This window comes from Microcebus murinus, chromosome 17, assembly GCF_040939455.1.
Source record: "Microcebus murinus isolate Inina chromosome 17, M.murinus_Inina_mat1.0, whole genome shotgun sequence".
NCBI lineage: Eukaryota > Metazoa > Chordata > Mammalia > Primates > Cheirogaleidae > Microcebus > Microcebus murinus.
Window position 1 is genome coordinate 46,771,843 of NC_134120.1, and position 20,340 is coordinate 46,792,182.

A 20,340-nucleotide genomic window follows, 5' to 3' on the forward strand; every position below is an offset into this window, starting at 1 on the left:
TACTTGCCTTGTAGGGTTGTTATGAAAATTAAGTAAATCAAAACACAGTAAACCACTTAGAACAGTGCTTTGCATGGAGTAAGTACTCAATGTTAGCTGTTATTACCATTATGAGCTAATATTTGCTTTAGTCTTTTCAAATGTACTTGATATAAGTTAAACATTTAACATTATTTTAGTGTACTGAGCATTCATTCATTCAAGAGATATATTTGATAACTTACTCTTTGTCAGGTTTATACTAAGCACCAAGGTGCATGGAGAAGGATGAATAAGATATAGTACCTTCTCTTGAGGCGCTCACATACTAGTGAGAAAATGGATAAATTATATAATATAGGTTGGTAAGTACTACACAGTAGAAATTTAAACAAATTACCAGACCGTTATAATATAGTGAACCATATGGCAACACTTATTGGATGTGTTAAATCTAATATTAATATTGTTTTTGAATTACCTCAAAAATATGTACTTGTAACCAAACTATACTCCATTGAGGTGGTATTAGATAATTAATTTGCTGGACTAATTATTAAATTTGAGGTTATTATAGCTGATGTTGAAACTATTTGTGGCTTTTATTTATCCTATTTGGTATGAATATTCATATGTTTTGCTGTAGGATTACTAAATATGATTATAGGCTGCTACTTCAGACCTAACTGGGGAATTCATTTAATACATGTATCATTTCTGAATTATGTTTCTAAAATAATTATAAACCTGTACTTAATTTTTAATAAATAGAGCTAATATAATACTGAACATAAAATAGGCATGTAATATTTGTTATTGGTTATTATTGGTAATTAAAGAGTTTTTTGATTGTTTTCTTTTTAAACTTTTCTTTCCTCTAGATACTTACCTTCAGCAAATCCTAATGATAACAGAACTAGTTCCAATGTGGATAAAAGTTTGGTAGGTGTTTTCTTATTGTTAGTTTTTTAAAGATTGTTTTGTAGGTAATGTATACATGATATTGAGTAAACTTATGTAATACTTATGAAAGTATAGTTAGTGGACTTAGATTTTTATGGCATTTTTATATACTTTCTCCTCTCCAGTCTGATTTTTTCCTTGAATATCAAATGGAGTAATATATGTGAGGCAGTGAGTAAACTCTAAATTGCTGCACAGATTGACAGTGGTCATATTTTTAATCTTTGGAATTGGGAATATATGGTAAATCAGTGTATCATTAAGAGTCTTAACAGGAAAACGGATAACATTTAAAAGATTTAAATGAAAAGAGTTTTGTGTGTGTGTGGTAAAATATATATAACATGAAATTTACCATTTTAATCATTTTTAAGTGTACAGTTCAGTGCTGTTAAGCACCTTCACATAGTTATACAGCCATTGGCATCATCCATCTCTAGAACTTTTTCATCATCTCAGACTAAAAATCTGTACCCGTTAAATAACAGCTCCTCGTTTCACCACCATCCTGCCAAGGTCCTGGTAGCCACTGCTCTATTCCACTTTCTGTCTCAATGAATTTATTCTAGGCACCTCATATAAATGGAATCATATAATATTTGTCCTTATGTGGTTGGCTTATTTCATTTAGCATGTCTTCAAGGTTCATTCCCTGTTATAATGTATGTCAGAATTTCCTTTCTTTTTAAGGCTGAACAATACTCTATCGCACATATATACCACAATTTGTTTATGCATTTGTTAAATGAAAAGAGTTTAATAATGAGATGATTAGCATATTATAAACATCAGTAAAGGGGAACAATAAAAGATGCTAAAGCACCTACTGATTAAGAACAGTAGGAAGCCACTGTCCCTATACTGAAGGGGCAAGGAGAGAAAATCTTATAGCTCACAGAAGGCCTGGCATCATAGAAGAGGAACATAGGACATAGAACACTGCCAGAACCACAATAGAGCCAGTTTGGTACAGTGGTGAAGGAAATGCAGCCAGAACCACAGTAAAGCAAGAAGGGTGTGGGGAGAGTGAATATTTCTTTTCTCTACCTTCTGACTTCCTGTTGTTATCTCCTGTGGACTGAAACCAACCTTAACATCATAGGGCAACAGAGCCCAGGTAATGCAGTCTGTAGGTTTTAAGGCAAAGAAGAACAGAGGATGGATCTCCAAGGCTGGAAGGGAGTGGGGAAATGGAGAATATGCATTATAGTGAGCATCATCTAATTTGTCCACTGAGAAGTAAATTACTCTAGGAAATAAGTTTTAGTTTCGAGTTCTTTCTATTGTTTATATAGCCTGTGTTCATAAGACAAAAAGAAAAAATCTTACTTGCTAACATTTGCGAAGATCCTTTGGGTTAACCATGACTTTTCTGAAAAATCTCAGGAATCTGTCCATTCTTAGAGCATTCTTTGAACTTTTTGTGTGCTATAGACTACATATTTTTAACAGGAGAGCAGGAAGTAGCAACCGTTTTTTAAAAATTAATATAATTCTTTTCTTTCTCTTTGATAATTTGCCCTTAAATGTAAGAGAACATGTGATGGAAAGGGAAAGTGAGACAAGGGGGAAAGAACTGTTGAGTACCTTTTAGCTGTTATAGTCATCTTTCTTTTTTTAATTTTCATCCCGGTGGAGCCGTTTGGCAAGTTACATAGCTAAAAAGGGCTCAGAAATCTTTAAAAGTAAAGCATCTTTGACCTATGGAAGGTAACAATAAGGAGTTGCTATAACCCAGCTCTCACTGTATTACTTGTATGTAGGAGTAGAGATATAGGACTTCAAAAATATTCAAAAGATTTGTGTTTTCTTTGGACTGATTTTGTTCAGTGGTGATTGCCGTAAGTTTCTGTCACTGACAGCTACATTTTATCTTTTGCTCTGATAAAATCACAGGGAAGGATAAATACTATTTATTTATATTTAGTATTATGTATAGTATTTATATTTACCTAGAATTAAGTACAAAAATCACCTAATTTAATTTTCAACCCTTCCTTGAAAACCTTTCAGCAGAGATGCTAATAACAACTTTACAATTGCCAAATACAATAATTGTCAGTCCTCTTACCTTATTTTTCTTCTTTGCTGATTGCTTCTTCTTTGAAACTTCAAGCTTTTATAACTCTTTTATGTTCCCATTATTTGCTTTTTTTCCCCCCTTTCTACCTTTTGAAATTTTGTTTTATTTATTTATTTTTCCAGTCCTCTTTGCAGGATCTTTTTCTGCTCAATTATTGTTCCCCTAAGTTCTGCCTTATATCAGATCCATATTCTCTCTTGCCTGAACTGTTTCAATAGCTTTTTAACTGGTTGCTTTTCCTAGAATTTCACTGTCCTCTAATTTATTCACATTATTATTATTGGAGTAATGTTTCTGAGATGCCAATATTGTGTCATTTCCCTGTTTAAAATGCTTACAGTTTAAAGTCCCCAACTCCTATTTTTACATATAAGGATCATGGTTTCACTTACTTTTTAAGATTTAATGTGAACTTTTCCCTATTATATTCTATGCTCTGCTGTAGTACTCGATTTCTTCCCATTTTCCAATATATCATGTTAATATTTTCTTCTATCTCCCCACTTTTGGACTCATTCTTCATTCTAGCTAAAATGTCTTCCTTCTACCACCTTCTCTGCTTGGTAAATTTCTCTCATCTTGTAGGTCTCGTCTCAAGCATTATATGTTTTTGGCAGAATTAAAAGTGACCCCTTCTGTCCTTCAGAACACCCTATATAATTTTATTATCATTTATCACTTTATAGTCTAATACTTTATGTATTTGTCTTTGGGTCATTATAGGTTCTTTTTACCCTCCCATTTCCCTTTGCCCCGTCTGTTTAACTATTTGATTTTTGAGAACAGGGACCAAATCTTTTCCATTTTGGTATTGCTAAAGCTTAGCCCAGTCCTTGATCTACTAATCTACTAATAGCTACTACAACATCTACTAATAAGTAGATGTTGACAAAATGCTTATTAAATTAATAATTAAATTTTTCAAATAGAAAAGGCTAAGATTAAACTAAATAATTATTTTCTAAAAAGGTGTAGATGGTAACATAAACTTGCTATTTTTGATTTCTCTGCAAATATTCTTAGTAGAATGAGTTGTTGTTTTTTTTTTAATTAAAGCAGGAAAGTTTGCAAAAAACAATCTATAAGCTGGAAGAACAGCTACATAATGAAATGCAATTAAAAGATGAAATGGAGCAGAAGTGCAGGTGAGAATATAATTATATATATTTCATATTAAAAGTTATGTATAGCAAATACTTATTTTAATTTTATGCTCTGCAAACACTTGAAAGTAGATGGAAGATGAGAACATAAAGGTTACTACTAATGTACATTCATGAAGAGTATCTTGGCTAGAGTTGACAAGTAATATTTATGTTGACATTAGTCATAAACATATTTTCCTCAGAATATTTAAAGTACGGTTGCTCCTGGCCATCATTATTCTTTAAAAAAAACTATATCGTTAATTCACTTAGTTGCCTGATTCATTGTTTTTTCTCTCCTTGTTTAATTATCTGACTGAAAAGGCACATTCTTTTACATTAAGGTTCTTTCTGAAATGTAAAATGTTGAAAATTAAAATTTGCTAAATTTTTGTTGCAGCATTTCTAATTTCCACTGTGGTTCTCTAGAGCAATAACTCAGAATAGTTTTCCTGTGGGTCTAATAAGTATAACACCATACTTATTTATAATATATAGGGTAGTCAAGTTTATTTTAAATAACCTAGAATAATGCTGAGTTCCTTAATTATAAACAATTATTTTTTATAATCATATTCTTAGTGAATAGAATTGAATAATTGAAATACAAAGTTAACACAGAGATTAAGTAGTCAACAAATAGAATTGGGAAAACTGGTTATTTTGTGACTAGGGCAGGTAGAGCAGGTGGCAGGAAACAAATAAAATTCTTACTACACTATTCCTGATAGATTATGTAGCTAAGTATATAGTACAAACTTAAAAAATAAAACTTGAATACAACAAATAATTAACTTGTTCCAGGATTTGGAAGGAGTTTCTAAGTATAAAATATAGAAATAAAGGGAGGAACCGAGTAGAGACTATTCTACATCTAAAAAGTATTTTAAACAAAATTAAAAGGCAAATGACAAACTGGTAGTATGGTTGTGGTAGGGATCAATTTGAGGAAGAAATAAGAATTGCTAAAGTGGCTATTAATCTTATGAAAATATAAAACCTGAAGGAAATAAAACGAGACAAGACCTTTTAAAACTGTATTAACTTGGTGAATTGTGTTTTTAAATAAAAATTTAGTGCTAGGGATTGTGGAGTGTTATTTAATTTATTTGCATTTATTTTCCTGTGAAAGTTCAAATGTTTGACACATTCTTTCTAAAATGTATATCTCGTGTATGCACTAGAACTTTGTTTGGACACTTTATCCTACAAAAATTTAGCTGTTTTTAAAAATTTGGCTTTTCTTGTCCTACTCTAGCCTCTTCTTCAAGCAAGAGCTGGAAGAATTTGGTTGGAATAAATGGGCAGGCTAAAAACAAATTTTTGTCTAGAAGTTCATCACCACCAGCACCACCACCACATACAGATTGAGTTAGGACTGATTGTAGTCTAATTCTGTATATTCAAATCATTTTAGGTAACATTCATTTATTCAACAAAAATTTCAGTTAATGTGTCAGATAATGTGCTTGCCAGCAATATAGTACAAAATGAAACATAGCCCCTATCCACATGGAGCTTGTAATTTGGTGAGGAAGACAAATCGTAATTGTCAATAAGTGTGGTATGTATTAAGCTGGAGAGAAGAATAAAACGATACAAGAATATATCAGGAGATGCCTTATACTATTTTGTCAGAGATTAGAAAAAGCTAGAACCAGAAGGGACAATGAGAATTACTAGGAGAAGAGTAGAAGGAGGTGTTAGGGTTCTGGGAATGGGTATCTATGAGAGCCTTGAGGTGAGAACTTACCTGGTCAGTATTATGCAAGGGAAAGAAAAGCCTGCAATGTGGCTGGGAAGGTCACAGGGGCTAGATCTTAGGGGACTTTTTTGGGCAAGCTAAGAAATTACCAAAATATGCTCTTTACAGAGAACTTCCTGGTAAATTGGTAGCACTTGGCATTTGTTCAGCTAAATAGAGGTTAAGGAGGAAGATGAGTGAAGGATGTTTCCTAGGTGATGTCATTTACTGGAGGAGAAGCATATTTGTGTTGGGGGTAGGATTGTGGAGCAGAGGGAATAAGTTCATTTTAGGAGATGCTGAATGAAATATTTGATGAGACATCATGTGAAAACTTTGCATACATAGGCTTGGAGCTTAGAATTATGTTTTGACCCGAAGAAAACAAATTGTAATGGAGATTATACACTTTTAATTCATCTCATATTTTTGCCCAAGTTGCCAAATGGTACATTTACTGATTTGATGTATGGCACCTTTCTCTTCACTTACTTAAGGTTAAATGTCTAATTTTTGTGTAGTAGCAAGTATTGTACGAGGATCCTTAACTTGAGATCCTTAACTTTAGGGATCCTTAACTTGAGATCCCTAAACTCCCCCAAAGGGTCTACAGATAGAATTCAAGGTCCTTACACTTGAATGAGAAAAGTAAATATTTTCTCTAACTTATAACTGAAATTTAGCATTTCCTTCAATTCTGATCATAGGCGGCAACTCATAATTAATAGCAATAGCTATGAGTTTTTATTACCAGTAGAAATTACAGATATTATATTACAGTTGTTAGTTATCTCTGTCATTTATGCTCATCACTACTTTGAAATTACTGCCACTAGATCTTATGATATAATTAATATATTAATAAAGAAACATATTACTGAATCATACATATTTTTAAAAGTTTATTACCGTATCTCAATTTAATTGGCTTCTTTTAATCATATGTATTTTTTTAATGTTTTTAAAAATATCTGAAAAAAGGCCATAGGCTTCACCAGACTGCCAAAGAGCTCCATGGTACACAAAAAGGTTAATAAACACTAGTTAAATGAAAAAGTAAGGAATGTGAGTGTTCTACTCTAAACAATAGGAAATAAACATATTTCTAATCTATATTACTTTTGTTTTTACAGAACTTCAAACATAAAACTAGACAAGATAATGAAAGAATTGGATGAAGAGGTACTTTTTGTTTCCTAATCAGAAGTTTTCCCTTTTACAATTTTTCCCCCTTTCCGATTATTTTATTTCCTGAGAAAATTGCATTTGAATGCTCTAGGTTGAAACACAAAACAGAACCAGAGAATTATGATGAAAGCCTCACATTGGAGCTGCAGGTTCAGGTGTTGCAGATTAGATTTTATTCTAGTTTCCTTTGTATAATTTTATTCTACAACCATGTTCAAATCTTTGTACATAAATTTCAGTTCAGTGGTTCTTGATAGTTGGAAAGTGAGAAAGAAACAAGAAAAGCAAGAGATCAGAAACTTAATCTGGGACTATATCAGAAAGAGCTGACAGACAAATAGGGAAGGGGGAAATACAATTTAAAATATTTCAAAAGGACTGTCACTGACATCTCATGATCATATGGGAAGCATACTGATTTTAGAACTATTCATGTTTTCTATGGTTACTTAACCATTTTATTATCAGGGAAATATAGTGTAAACATTTCATGATTCATGTTTGTTTGCAATATGAAGTACATCTTCATTCCTCTTAGATAAATGTTTCCACCGTGTGTATGGAGAGTCCCATGAAAAGAAATACGCTCATTCCGTATAGTCTTCCTTTAATATATTACTTCTTTTGTCCTTTTAGGTTTCATCTCTATGATAGTTTTTATGCTCTTATTTTTTTTTCCCCCTGAAAGAATGATACTGTCAGTGGTTTGCTTTCTTTCATTTGTAGCTTTGGATATGCATATAGTCATCCATGAAGATTTAGATAACATTTTACCAACTTGCCTTTCGTCAATATGTACTTAACGATAGCACTATATATTTGACTCTAAGTGTTAAAGGCATACTTTTTCATATCCTACACTTTTTATTTCATTTCTAAAATACAGATAAAATTAAAGTGTGCTAGATTTAATTTATTCATCTTTCCAAATTCAAATGAAAGAGAGAGATCTTAGTGATAAAATTAGAATGGTCCCACCTCTGGAAAGATAGAGTAAAAGTACTTTTCCTATTTTTTGCACTAAGTGCAGCTAAAAACCCTAGACATTAAATATAAAACAAACTGATTCAGAGAGGTGGACAAAAGAAAGCAGACAAGGCTAGGGCACTTGGGTTGTGAGAAACAACACAGAAATGAATGCTCAGGGTTTGGGGGTTGGCTTGTTTTTTTTCCCCTGCATATATCCCAGATAGATGAGATAGATGGGTATTAGAGGAGGCCAGTAACCTGGAAACACCAAAAGCCCCAAGAAAAGCTGCTTTCCCTGGCCTAAGGACCAAGGAAGGGAAAATGTAGCCCATTCCCACCAGCAGAGGCTGAGTGGGAAGCCTAGACTTTCTTCTCTGCCATGCTGTAACACATCCCAACCCCCAATCAGGGTGGTCAGAGAATGCCCAGTAAAGAGATTTTCATTTCCTCAGGGTAGTAACAAACCTCTCCCTTCTCCCCAGACAGTGTAGCAAAGGCCATGTGGGAAGTCTAGACTTCCACTTCCACCTGACAGTAATGAGGCACCCTTCAATTTGCCGGCTGGGGTGGTGTCAGAAGAGGCATAGCAGGGAGTCAGAATTTTTACCGGTGAAAATATAAGCCCCTCTCCATAACGCAGAATCTGTTGAGACCACATGAGGAGCAGTAATAAGGTACCTCCTCCCACTCCCCCAGACATGGTATAATCAGTGGAGGCCTTAGTGGGATGCCAGAACTCCCACTTCCACCCAGCAGTAATGAGGGTCTGCTCCCCCCTACCTCAGGTGTCGAAGAGCCTGAGTGGAAAACATGAACTTCTACCTCCACCTGGCAGGAATGAGACAGCACCCCCTTAGTTCCACCAGAACAGTGTCAGAGGAGACCGGGTAAAATAGGATTTAAATAAGATCCAGAATATTAGATAATATGCAAAATATTCACATTTGAATAGAAAGTTATTTATCATAGTGAGAACTAGGAAAATCTCAACTAGAATGAGGAAAGACAATAAACAGAACTAACATTGAGATAACACAGATGTGAGAATTATCTGATAAGAATTTAAAGGAACTATTAAAAATATGTTTCAGTGAACAACTACAAACATATTTGGAGCAAGTGAAAAAATAGAAAGTCTCAGCAAAGAAATAGAAAGTTTTAGCAGAGTCATAAATGATATAACATAAACTCAACAAATATTACAATAACTGAAATAAAAATCTCAGTGGATGATCTCAGCAGCAGAGTGAACAATGCAGAGGAAAAAAAATCAGAGAACTTGAAGATAGAACAATAGAAATTACCTAGTCTGAACAACAGGAAGAAAATGGTTGGGAAAAAAAAAAAATGACAGTGCTTCAGGGACCTATAGAACTATAACAGTAAAGTTATGTCATTGGAATTGCTGAAGGAGAAAAGAAAGGGGGGGTGGAAGAAATGATGGCTGAAAATTCCACAAGTTTGGCAAAAGACATGAACCTACAAACAAGACATAAACCTACAAGAAGCTTAGCGGACCACAAAAAGAATAAACCTAAAGATATCCATACCAGGATACAGTTGTCACACTTCTGAAAACTAATGACAAAAAAGAAATCTTAAATACATAAATCTTAACCTTATGTAAAGGAAAGAACATTGCAAATGACAGCAAATTTCTTATCAGAAACTATGGAGGCCCGAAGTAAGCTGCACATTTTTCAAGTGCTAAACAAATCCCCAAAATACCAATCCAGCATTCTATGTTCAGTGAAAACATCCTTCCTCAATGAAAAGAAAATCATGACATTCTCAGATGAGTGTGTTCTATTTCTCTAAATAGAAAGTGGTAAAAGAAGGAATCTTGAATTATCAAGAAAAAAAAGAACACAATAAAATATGGGTACAGACAGTACGCTTTGCTTCTCTTGAATTTTTTATATTTGACAGTTGAAGCAAAATTTATAACACTGTCTGTTATGGTTCTCTATGTATATAGAGTAAATATTTACAACAATTATAAACAAGAGGGTAATGAGTCATAAAGAAAGGTAAGGCTTTTTACACTACTCAAACTGGTAAGATGCCAACACCAGTAGACTATGATGTGTGTGTGTGTGTGTGTGTGTGTGTGTAATACCCAGAGCAGCCACTGTAAAAGCAATACAGGGAGATACACGCAAAAACAGCACAGGTAGATAAAAAGGAATTCTTAAAAATGTTTAAATAACCTACAGAAAGGCAAAAAAGAGAAAATGGAGAAACAACAGAGATCAGACAAAAAAATGGCAGACATAGCCATAACATACCAATAATAAGGATGGAAAAGATAACATAAACATTAATGAAAAGAAAGCAGCAGTGACAATATTATTAATAATACTAAATAAAGTAGACTTCAGAGCAAAGAAAATTACCAGGGGCAGAGAGGAACATTTGCACAATAATAAAAGGGTTAATCTACCAAGAAGAAATATTCATAGTAATTCTAAATGAGTATACAGCAAACAACAGAGCTACAAAATATGTGAAGCAAAAGCACAAATCTACAATTATCATTGTAGACTTGAACACCCCTCTCTATGCAGAGAATTAGCAAACATATAGGAGAACTCAGCCATTCCATCAACCAATACGATATGTTCAACATTTATAGAACCCTCTACTTAACAACAACAGAATACACATTCTTTTCAAGTGCTTAAGGAACAAATACTAAGATAGACCACATCCTAAGCCATACAGCAAACAAATTTAAAGGCATTAAAATCAGTGTTTTCTGACCAAAATGTAATCAAACTAGAATGTATAACAGAAAGAAAACAGAAAGTGTCTGCAACATGTGGAAACTAAACAACACACTTCTAAATAATCGATAGATAAAACATTGGAATGTTAATTATGTCTGCTAAAGCTATTCTGTTAAAATGGTTATGACACTTCATCTTTGAAAAGATTTAATCAAAATTTGTGAGATACAACTGTTACAATGCTGAAAGGGAAATTTATACCACTAAATACTTGTTTAGAAAAACAGAAAAATCTGAAATCAATAATTTTAAGTTTCTGCGTCAAAAAACTAGAAAAATGGCCGGGCGCTGTGGCTCACGCCTGTAATCCTAGCTCTTGGGAGGCCGAGGCGGGCGGATTGCTCAAGGTCAGGAGTTCGAAACCAGCCTGAGCAAGAGCGAGACCCCGTCTCTACTATAAATAGAAAGAAATTAATTGGCCAACTGATATATATATAAAAAATTAGCCGGGCATGGTGGCGCATGCCTGTAGTCCCAGCTACCCGGGAGGCTGAGGCAGAAGGATCACTCGAGCCCAGGAGTTTGAGGTTGCTGTGAGCTAGGCTGACGCCACGGCACTCACTCTAGCCTGGGCAACAAAGCGAGACTCTGTCTCAAAAAAAAAAAAAAAAAAAACTAGAAAAATAAGAGCAAAATAAACCCAAAGCAAGCAGAAGGAAAGAAAAGTAAAGATAAGAGCAGAAATCAATGAAATAGAAAACAGAAAAACAGAGAAAAATCAATGAAACAAAAAGCTACCTGTTTGAAAAGATAAACAAGATTGATAAACTTCTAAGAACACTGACAAACGAAAAAGGACACAAATTACTAAATGAGGAATGAAACAGGGCACATCACTACAGACTTTATAGATATCAAAAGGATCATAAGGGAATACTGCAAACATTTCTAAACACAATTGAGAAATTTAGATGAAAATGGACTAATTCCTCAAAAAATATTAATACAAACTAGCTCATTTCACACAGTGTGAAATAGAGCATTTCAATAGCCCCATATAAGAGTTAAAGAAAGTGAATCAATGGTGTAAAACTCTTCAAAAAATGTAATCTCCACAAACAGATGATTTCACTAGAGAATTCTATCAAGTGTAATTTTTAAGAAAAATTAATACCAAATCTGTACTATCTCATCCAGAAAATGTAAGCAAGAAAATTCCCCAATTCATTTTATGAGGCTAATATTACCGTAATATTACAATCAAAGATTGTATTGCAAAGGAAACTATAGACCAATATCTCTCATGAATATGAATACAAAAATCCTTGATGAAATATTGATGAAATAGAATTCAGCAATATGATCAGTCAGTATGATTCACCACATTAACAGGCTTAAGAAAGATCATATAATCCTATCAATTGATGCAGAGAAGGCATTGGACAAAATTTAACACCCACTCAATGGTTAAAATTTTCAGAAAGCTCAACTTGATAAAAAGTATATACACACGAAACCTACAGCTCACTTCATACTTTATAGTGAAAGAGTGAATGCTTTTTTAGCAAAAAAAGAAGGATGTCCACTCACCACCATTATTCAGCTAGTATTAGAAATTGTAGCTAGGACAATGAGGCAAAAAAAGGAAATGAAAAGCATACAGGTCAGAACGGAAGAAATAAAACCGTCCAGATATTTTGTTCAGGTGACATGATGGTTTAAGTAGAAAAATCATATAACTGCAGTAATCAAGACTGCATGATCCTGAAGGATAAACATATAGATAAATGGAACAGAATAGAAAACACAGAAATAGCTCTATACAATTACAGTCAGTTTATTTTTGACAGAGGTGCAAAAGTAATTCAATTGAGGAAAGATAGTCTTTCCAACAAATGGTACTGGACCAATTGCATTATCTATTGGACAAAATACGAACCTTAATATAAGTCTCATACCTTATGCCAAAATTAAAATGGTTCATAGATTTAAATGTAAATATAGAAGTATAAAACTTTTAGAAAAAATAGAGGAAAATCTTTGGGACCTACAGCTTGCTAAAGAGTTCTTAGACATGACACCATGATATGAAGGAAAATTGAATAAATTGGACTTAGTGAGAATTAACCACAGTTGCTCTGTGAAAGACCGTGTTAAGACGAAATGACAAACTATTGGGTGGGGGCGGAATTTGCCAACTGTGTATCTCACAAAGGACTCTTATGTAGAATACTTAAAGAACTCTCAAAGCTCAACAGTAAATAATCCAGTTTGAAAATTCACAAAAGACATGAATGTATGTACATTTCACCAAATGAAAATGGATGGCAAGCATATGAAAAGATGTTTACAGTATTAGCCATTTGGGAAATGCAGATTAGAACCACCATGAACTATAACTCTTAGAACAAGTAAAATTTAAAATTGTGTCAATACTAAAACTGTCAAGGATGTAGAAAAACTGGGTCAGTTAGTTGTACATTACACATGGAGACATAAAATGGAATAGACACTCTGGAAAACCATTTGCCCATTTTCTGAAAAACTAACCATGCAACCACCATGTTACCCAGCAGTTGCATTCTTGGGCCTTTACCCAGAAAAATGAAAACTTATATCTTCACAAAAACCTATATATTACCATTCATAGCAGCTTTATTTGTAATAGGCAAAAACTGAAAACAACCAAAATGTCCTACAATAGGTTGAATGGTTGAACAAATTTTGGTATATTTGTATCATGGAGTACTACTCAGTCACAAAAGAGAATGAACTATAGATACATACAACAGTTTGGATGGATTTTAAGGGCTTTATGTTGAATTTTTAAAAAGCCAATCTCAAAAAGTCATATTGGGCCATGGGTGGTAGCTCATTCCTGTAACCCCCACACTTTGGGAGACCAAGGCAGGAGGATCACCTGAGGCCAGTAGTTTGAGACCAGCCTGGGTAACATATTTTTTTTTTTTTCTTTTTTTTTTGAGACAGAGTCTCGCTTTGTTGTCCAGGCTAGAGTGAGTGCCGTGGCGTCAGCCTAGCTCACAGCAACCTCAAACTCCTGGGCTCGAGTGATCCTACTGCCTCAGCCTCCCGAGTAGCTGGGACTACAGGCATGCGCCACCATGCCCGGCTAATTTTTTTTTATATATATATCAGTTGGCCAATTAATTTCTTTCTATTTATAGTAGAGACGGGGTCTCGCTCTTGCTCAGGCTGGTTTTGAACTCCTGACCTTGAGCAATCCGCCCGCCTCGGCCTCCCAAGAGCTAGGATTACAGGCGTGAGCCACAGCGCCCGGCCCTGGGTAACATATTAATAGCAAGACCCCATCTCTACAAAAAAATAAAAAAAATTAGCTGGGCATGGTGGAGCAAGACTATAGTCCCAGCTACTCAGGAGTCTGAGGCAGGAGGATCCCTTGGAACCAGGAGTTTGAGGCTGCATTGAGCTATGATTGCACTGTTGAATGCCAGCCTGGGCAACAGAGTGAGACCCTGTCTCCATTAAAAAAAAAAAAAAAATCTATAGAAGAGTCCCTTGATCCAGAACAAACAAACAAATCAGTCAGTCAGTCATATAGTGTGGTTCCATTTATATGACATTCTTAAAAAGACAAATTTTAGACATGGAAGACCATTGTTTTCCAGGCGTATGGGTGAGAGAACAGGGGTGAGTGGCTATAGGTAATGATGGGAAGAAGATCATCGTGGTGATGAAACAGTTCTGTATCTTGATTGTGGTGGTGCTTACATGAATCTACACAAGTGATAAAATGACAGAACTGTACACACTTCATGCCAATGTCAATTTGTTGATTCTGTTAGTATACTATTATTACTAATATATATAATGTAACTATTGGGAGAAACTGAGTGGAACAGTACATAGGATCTCTTTGTACTATCTTTGCAACTTTTTGTGAATGTACAATTATGTAAAAATTTAGAAATTAGCTGAAAGAATAAAATCTTGGAAATACTTTGAATGATATATGTAAAATTTTTGTTTAAAGATGGGAGAGCCCAGAAAAAAACACACAATAAAACAGCTTTTCCCAATGTAGAATCTTAAATATAAAAGTGAAGCATCCAAAACAAGATATGCTGCCAGTAGTAGCTCAGAAACAGAAGATAAGGTTTTTTTAAGTTGTGAAAATTTGGATATTTTAACCTTTCTCTATTTTGTGGTTTCTTTTTCTAAAATAAATATTTCCTTGATTACTTTTTAATACACATTAGTGGGTAGATATTAATATATAGAACATCTTAGAAAATATTAGCAAGTTGTTGAGACACGGAGAGGATTAAGGGAGACAGAAGAACTGGTAAACTCACTGCACACTCTGTACCACTTGGTATGATTTGAGCTTTGCATCACTTAATTATTAAATATGTAATATTTATCTGATTCATATTTTATACCTTACATTTAGGATTGTTAATATTGGTAATATAATACAATATGATTGTCTTAAACTAAGAAAACAACTTTTAATTTGAAAAAGTAATATTCATATATTTGTACTTTAAATTCATGGACTCTGAAAAAGTCCATTCAAAAGACTCTGAAAAATCTACGGATCTAGTTCAAATAAGGAGATTCTCGCTATCTCTTACAAGGCGAGCAACTTCTGTTATTAAAAAGTTGTTGGCTGGGCGTGGTGGCTCACGCCTGTAATCCTGGCACTTTAGGAGACCAAAGCCTCCTTGAGGACAGGAGTTAGAGACCAGCCCAGGCAACATAGCAAGATCCTGTCTCCACAAAAAAATTCTTTAAATTAGCTAGGCTTGATTGTATGCACTACTCAGGAGGCTGAGGTGGGAAGATCATTCAAGAACAGAAGTTGGAAGTTGCAGTGAGCTATGATTGTGCCATTACACTCCAGCCTGGGCGACAGAGTGAGACCCCATCTCTTAAAAAAAAAAAAAGACAGTCATTATTAGAAGGCACTGTCTATTTTAACAAATAAGTAAAAATCCATCTTAAGTTTTTGTCTGTTTTTGTTGTTGTTGATTTTGATTTTTTTTTTTTTTTTTTTTGAGACAGAGTCTCACTTTGTTGCCGAGGCTAGAGTGAGTGCCGTGGCGTCAGCCTAGCTCACAACAACCTCAAACTCCTGGGCTCAAGCAATCCTGCTGCCTCAGCCTCCCCAGTAGCTGGGACTACAGGCATGCACCACCATGCCTGGCTAATTTTTTCTATATATATTAGTTGGCCAATTAATTTCTTTCTATTTATGGTAGAGATGGGGTCTCACTCTTGCTCAGGCTGGTTTCGAACTCCTGAGCTTGAGCAATCCGCCCGCCTCGGCCTCCCAGAGTGCTAGATTACAGGCGTGAGCCACCGCGCCCGGCCGTTGATTTTGTTTTTAAGAACTAAGTACTCCCTTGAATAAATGACAAGAGTATTAATTGCAGTGGTGTTAACATTATACTTTCAGGGAAATCAAAGAAGAAATCTAGAGTCTACAGTGTCTCAAATAGAGAAGGAGAAAATGTTGCTGCAGCATAGAATTAATGAGTACCAAAGAAAAGCTGAACAGGAAAATGAGAAGAGGCGAAATGTAGAAAATGAAGGTAAGTTGTTACTTCTTCTGAAAAATGCTGGTATTTCTAACACTATTCTTGAGTTCTTTATTATGAGGTTTTCTTAAATGTAATGCCCACAATATATGTATAAAGCCACAATTCTAAGATACTTTATGAGCTAAATAACTCAGATCTCAAGTTAAATTTATAACATATTAAAGTCGGTAATAAGTAGTATTTAGCTAGAATAGTGCTTGTCATCATTGTTTGTATATTGGAATTTGTTGGGAAGCTTTAAAGAATACTCCAGAAATTCTAATTTAATTAGTCTAGATGGGTGGCCTGGGCATCAGTATTTTCTACAAGCCCCCGAAGCACTTCTAACAAGAAGTGACATTTTGGAGATTGTCAAAAATGGTGGATTGACCTCCTGGCTCTCTGCTCTCAGAGTGGAAAATGAAGAAATTTGAATCACTTGAATCACTCGAGTGGGTAGTTTTCCCACAGGATCGGCTTCACAGAATTGCAGGGAAGCTTCAAGGGGGCAGCAGTGCTGGGAAAAGGAGGAAAGTGACTCAGTGGATTTGCCATAAAGTTTCAAAAATCCAAGTGGTACAGTGGGGATTGGAGTGCAAGCTGGCCGTGCTGAGCAGCCAGCCAAACGGAACTGTGATCCATCCCACAGGGGGACGACTTTTCCTTCACCGACCTCCACACCCACGTAAGCAGCAAAGTGCCTGAAGTCAGTGTGAAGAGGTAACACAAGTGGTTAGGCAGTTCGGAGAGGAGGCAAGAGCAGAAAGCAATTTGAAATCTCCAGTGTACGGTGCAGGGTCTCCTTGGCTGGTAGATCTGTACACACCAACAGCTATGCCTCGCTTGTGAAGGGACAGAAAAGTGAGACAGATCGCTCATTTGACTGAGTTGTTTGGTGGACTTGGGCAGCCCAAGCATCGCTGGCGAGGGAGCGGAAGAGGGAGGGAGTTCAATCCTCCGAGGATCCTCCCCGGGGGGCTTCAGTGGCCCAAGCTCCACTGGTGACGCATGGAAAAGGGAAAGTTTTCACTCCTTAGCGGAACGTCTTAGTGGTTCCTGGCCACTCAAGCGCTGCCGGTGAGTGAGTGGAAGAGGGAGGGAGCTCGCTCCTTGGTGAAGCCTCCTGGCAGACCCCAGTGTCTCAAGTCCCATCAGGGAGGGGAGGGAAGAGGGAGAGAGATTGCTCCCCAGGCAGTGTCCCCCGATGAGGTTAGGCAGTCCCCCATCCCACCCAGCCACTTCTGTTTTGCGCCTAATGAACAGAATCTGCCCTAGCAGGATGGATCTAGGAAAGAGAGCGGTTTTCCAACTCTGACTTGGGACAACTATACCCCCTGCATGTTCTGGGATTTGGGGCTAGGTGCTTCTCTCCAAAACTACAGATTCCACCCCTAGGCAGAGTAATGAAACAAGCCATTATTCAAGCTGAAATCAGAGGCTGGACTGCTATCTCCTATTGCTGATTATCTATAGCTGGCCTGTTTTTTGCCAAAGGCCCAGATCCCTCCCCTGAAAGGGTTTAGTAACAGCTTCTCTAGACTGCTACCCAAACTGAGACCCAAGCCCATCTCCTGGATGCAACTTGGTAGACCGGGCCTTCAGCCAAAGGATCAGCCCCCAGCCCTTGAAGCGCACAGTGGTGAGGGAGTCTGCTTTTAGGGCTAAGGCCTGCCTGAGTTGCAGAAGGTCCTTGTCTGCCACCAAGCCACTGGTATTCTGTAGGGAAGGGCCTGACCCCTCATATGCAGGAGTAGAGTAGCCAGGTAGGTCGCTCTCTGTTCTGTGTCCCTCAGCGCCCCTGGGCGGGGCCCCTTCAACAGCCCTGAGTCTTTTACTTCATACCAACCAGATAAACCCCATCCTTGGAGGGGCGGAGTAAAAAGAGTTGATGCCCTACTACAGCAAGTTGATTTGGATCATCTGTTAAAAGTAAAATACAAGGGCTTTTCCTTGGTATCCAGGCAATTGCCAAATTATAGGCTTGTGTTCTGAGAAGGAAAATCTCAACGAGAATCCCTAACAATTGCACCAAAAGACACTTTCCACTAGAAACTGCCACATATATGCAGCGAATGATCTCTGAATAACTTTTTAGTAGCTCCCCTCTAGTCACAGATCAAGCAACATCTGAAGTATACTCTATTAGGCTTGCCAATACCTATTGCTTATCTCACCCCAACTAAATAGGTAACAAGGCCCAAGGGTCCCCTGGGAGAGGCATGATACTCCCCAAAGGCTGAGGGTCTTGTTTACCACATTTAAGGATTTAGAGCTCATTACATAGGTATTGGAATAGCATGATAACCAACCTCCCCATGCAAACCACAAGCAACAAAAAGAGAGAATAACTTCATAGCTCATCACAGTGCCTCTCTCTTCATACTAGTAGTTGATAGGGGAATCACGCTCACAAGAGGGATATAATTCCGGGGAGTCTAAGCAAGGGATCCAATCTCACTAATCTCTATTAAAAGACGGTGAAGACAACAGATCAAAGATAACCCAACAGGCTCAGACTCCTCTAATACATTACAGGTCCAGAGCACATATCCCCAGATCTGCCAAGGATCATCCCTCTGGAATTCCAGATTTTAGCTCATAATCCAGTCCCTGCACCTCCGATCCTTGATAAAGCACCCAGATGAGAAAGAACCAGTGAAAGTTCACAGGAAACATGAAGGAGCAGAGAGAAAAGTCACCTCCACAGCAAAATACTCATTCTCCATCATGTGACACCAACTTACATGATATGAGTAAACTGAGGGAGGAAGATTTCTGAATATGGATTGCTAGAAAACTAAATGGAATTGAAGAGAAAATAGATTCACAACATAGAGAAACCATAAGAACAATACAGGAAATGAATGAAAGATTCTCCAAAGAAATTGAGATTATCCAGAAAAACCAAACAGAAATTCTGGCAATGAAGGAAACAATCAAGGATCTCCATAATACAGTGGAAAGCCTAAAGAACAGGATGGCCCATGCATAGGAAAGAATCTCAGAACTTGAAGATTAGCCTATGCTCTAAACAAATCAGAGGAAGAAAGGGAACACAGAAACAAGAGACAAGACCAAAGTTTACAGGAAGTGTGGGACTATGTTAAAAAGCCAAATCTCAGATTGATTGGGATTCCGGAAGGGGAAGAGGAACATTCACAAGGGCTGGAAAACTTACTTCACGGAATACTGGAGGAAAATATGCCAGGCCTGGTCAGAAATCTTGATATACAAATACAAGAAGCACACAGAACTCCTGGGAGACTCAACTGACCTCCTCACGTGGTTTTTAGGCTGACCAAAGTAAACGGGAAAGAAATAATTCTCCGTGTAGTGAGACAAAAGCAGCAAATGACCTATAAAGGTAAGCCTATCATACTAACAGCAGACTTCTCATCTGAAACCTTACAAGCCAGGAGGGATTAGGTTCCTATCCTTAATCTTCTAAAACAGAACAAAGCCAAACCTAGAATTCTTTATCTGGCAAATTAAGTTTCATCTATGAGGGAGAAACAAAGTCCTTCTCAGACAAGCAATCACTGAAGGAATTTGCAAAGTCTAGACCATCCCTACAGGAAGTTCTCAGACCAGCATTTCTAACCGAACAGGGAAGTAGACACTCCTCAAAGTAAAATCCTCAAAGAATGAAAGTTTAGATCTCGAACTACATGATGGCTCAAGGAGTAAAACAAAGCAACAAGTCTCCACCCAACAATATGAATGGTAATCTTCTTCCAATTTCAATGCTTTCAATAAATGTAAATGGCTTAAACTGTCCTCTGAAGAGACATAGACTTGCAAGTGGATAAAAATTCACAAGCCTAGTATCTGCTGTCTACAGGAAACACATCTAACCCACAAAGATGCGTTCCGGCTGAAGGTCAAGGGAGGGAATTCTATCATCAAGTCAAACGGAAGTCAAAAGAAAGCTGGGGTAGCTACACTATTTGCAGATAACATTAGCTTTAAAATAGCA

At 36.5% G+C, this 20,340-nt stretch overlaps 1 protein-coding gene across 3 annotated transcripts in view; it reads left to right on the forward strand.

Annotated features, from left to right (window-relative positions):
* The window catches only part of ROCK1 (Rho associated coiled-coil containing protein kinase 1), a 150,597-nt gene that overhangs the window by 80,165 nt on the left and 50,092 nt on the right, over positions 1 to 20,340 (forward strand). For 2 of the 3 annotated variants that reach the window (XM_012746163.3, XM_075993608.1), the window contains exons 11-14: positions 861 to 921; positions 4,082 to 4,170; positions 7,048 to 7,096; positions 16,241 to 16,376. In XM_012746163.3, coding sequence (XP_012601617.1) covers positions 861 to 921; positions 4,082 to 4,170; positions 7,048 to 7,096; positions 16,241 to 16,376 — 335 coding nt within the window. The remainder of the gene's footprint in view (positions 1 to 860; positions 922 to 4,081; positions 4,171 to 7,047; positions 7,097 to 16,240; positions 16,377 to 20,340) is intronic. The other variant, XM_012746164.3, reaches the window with a different exon arrangement.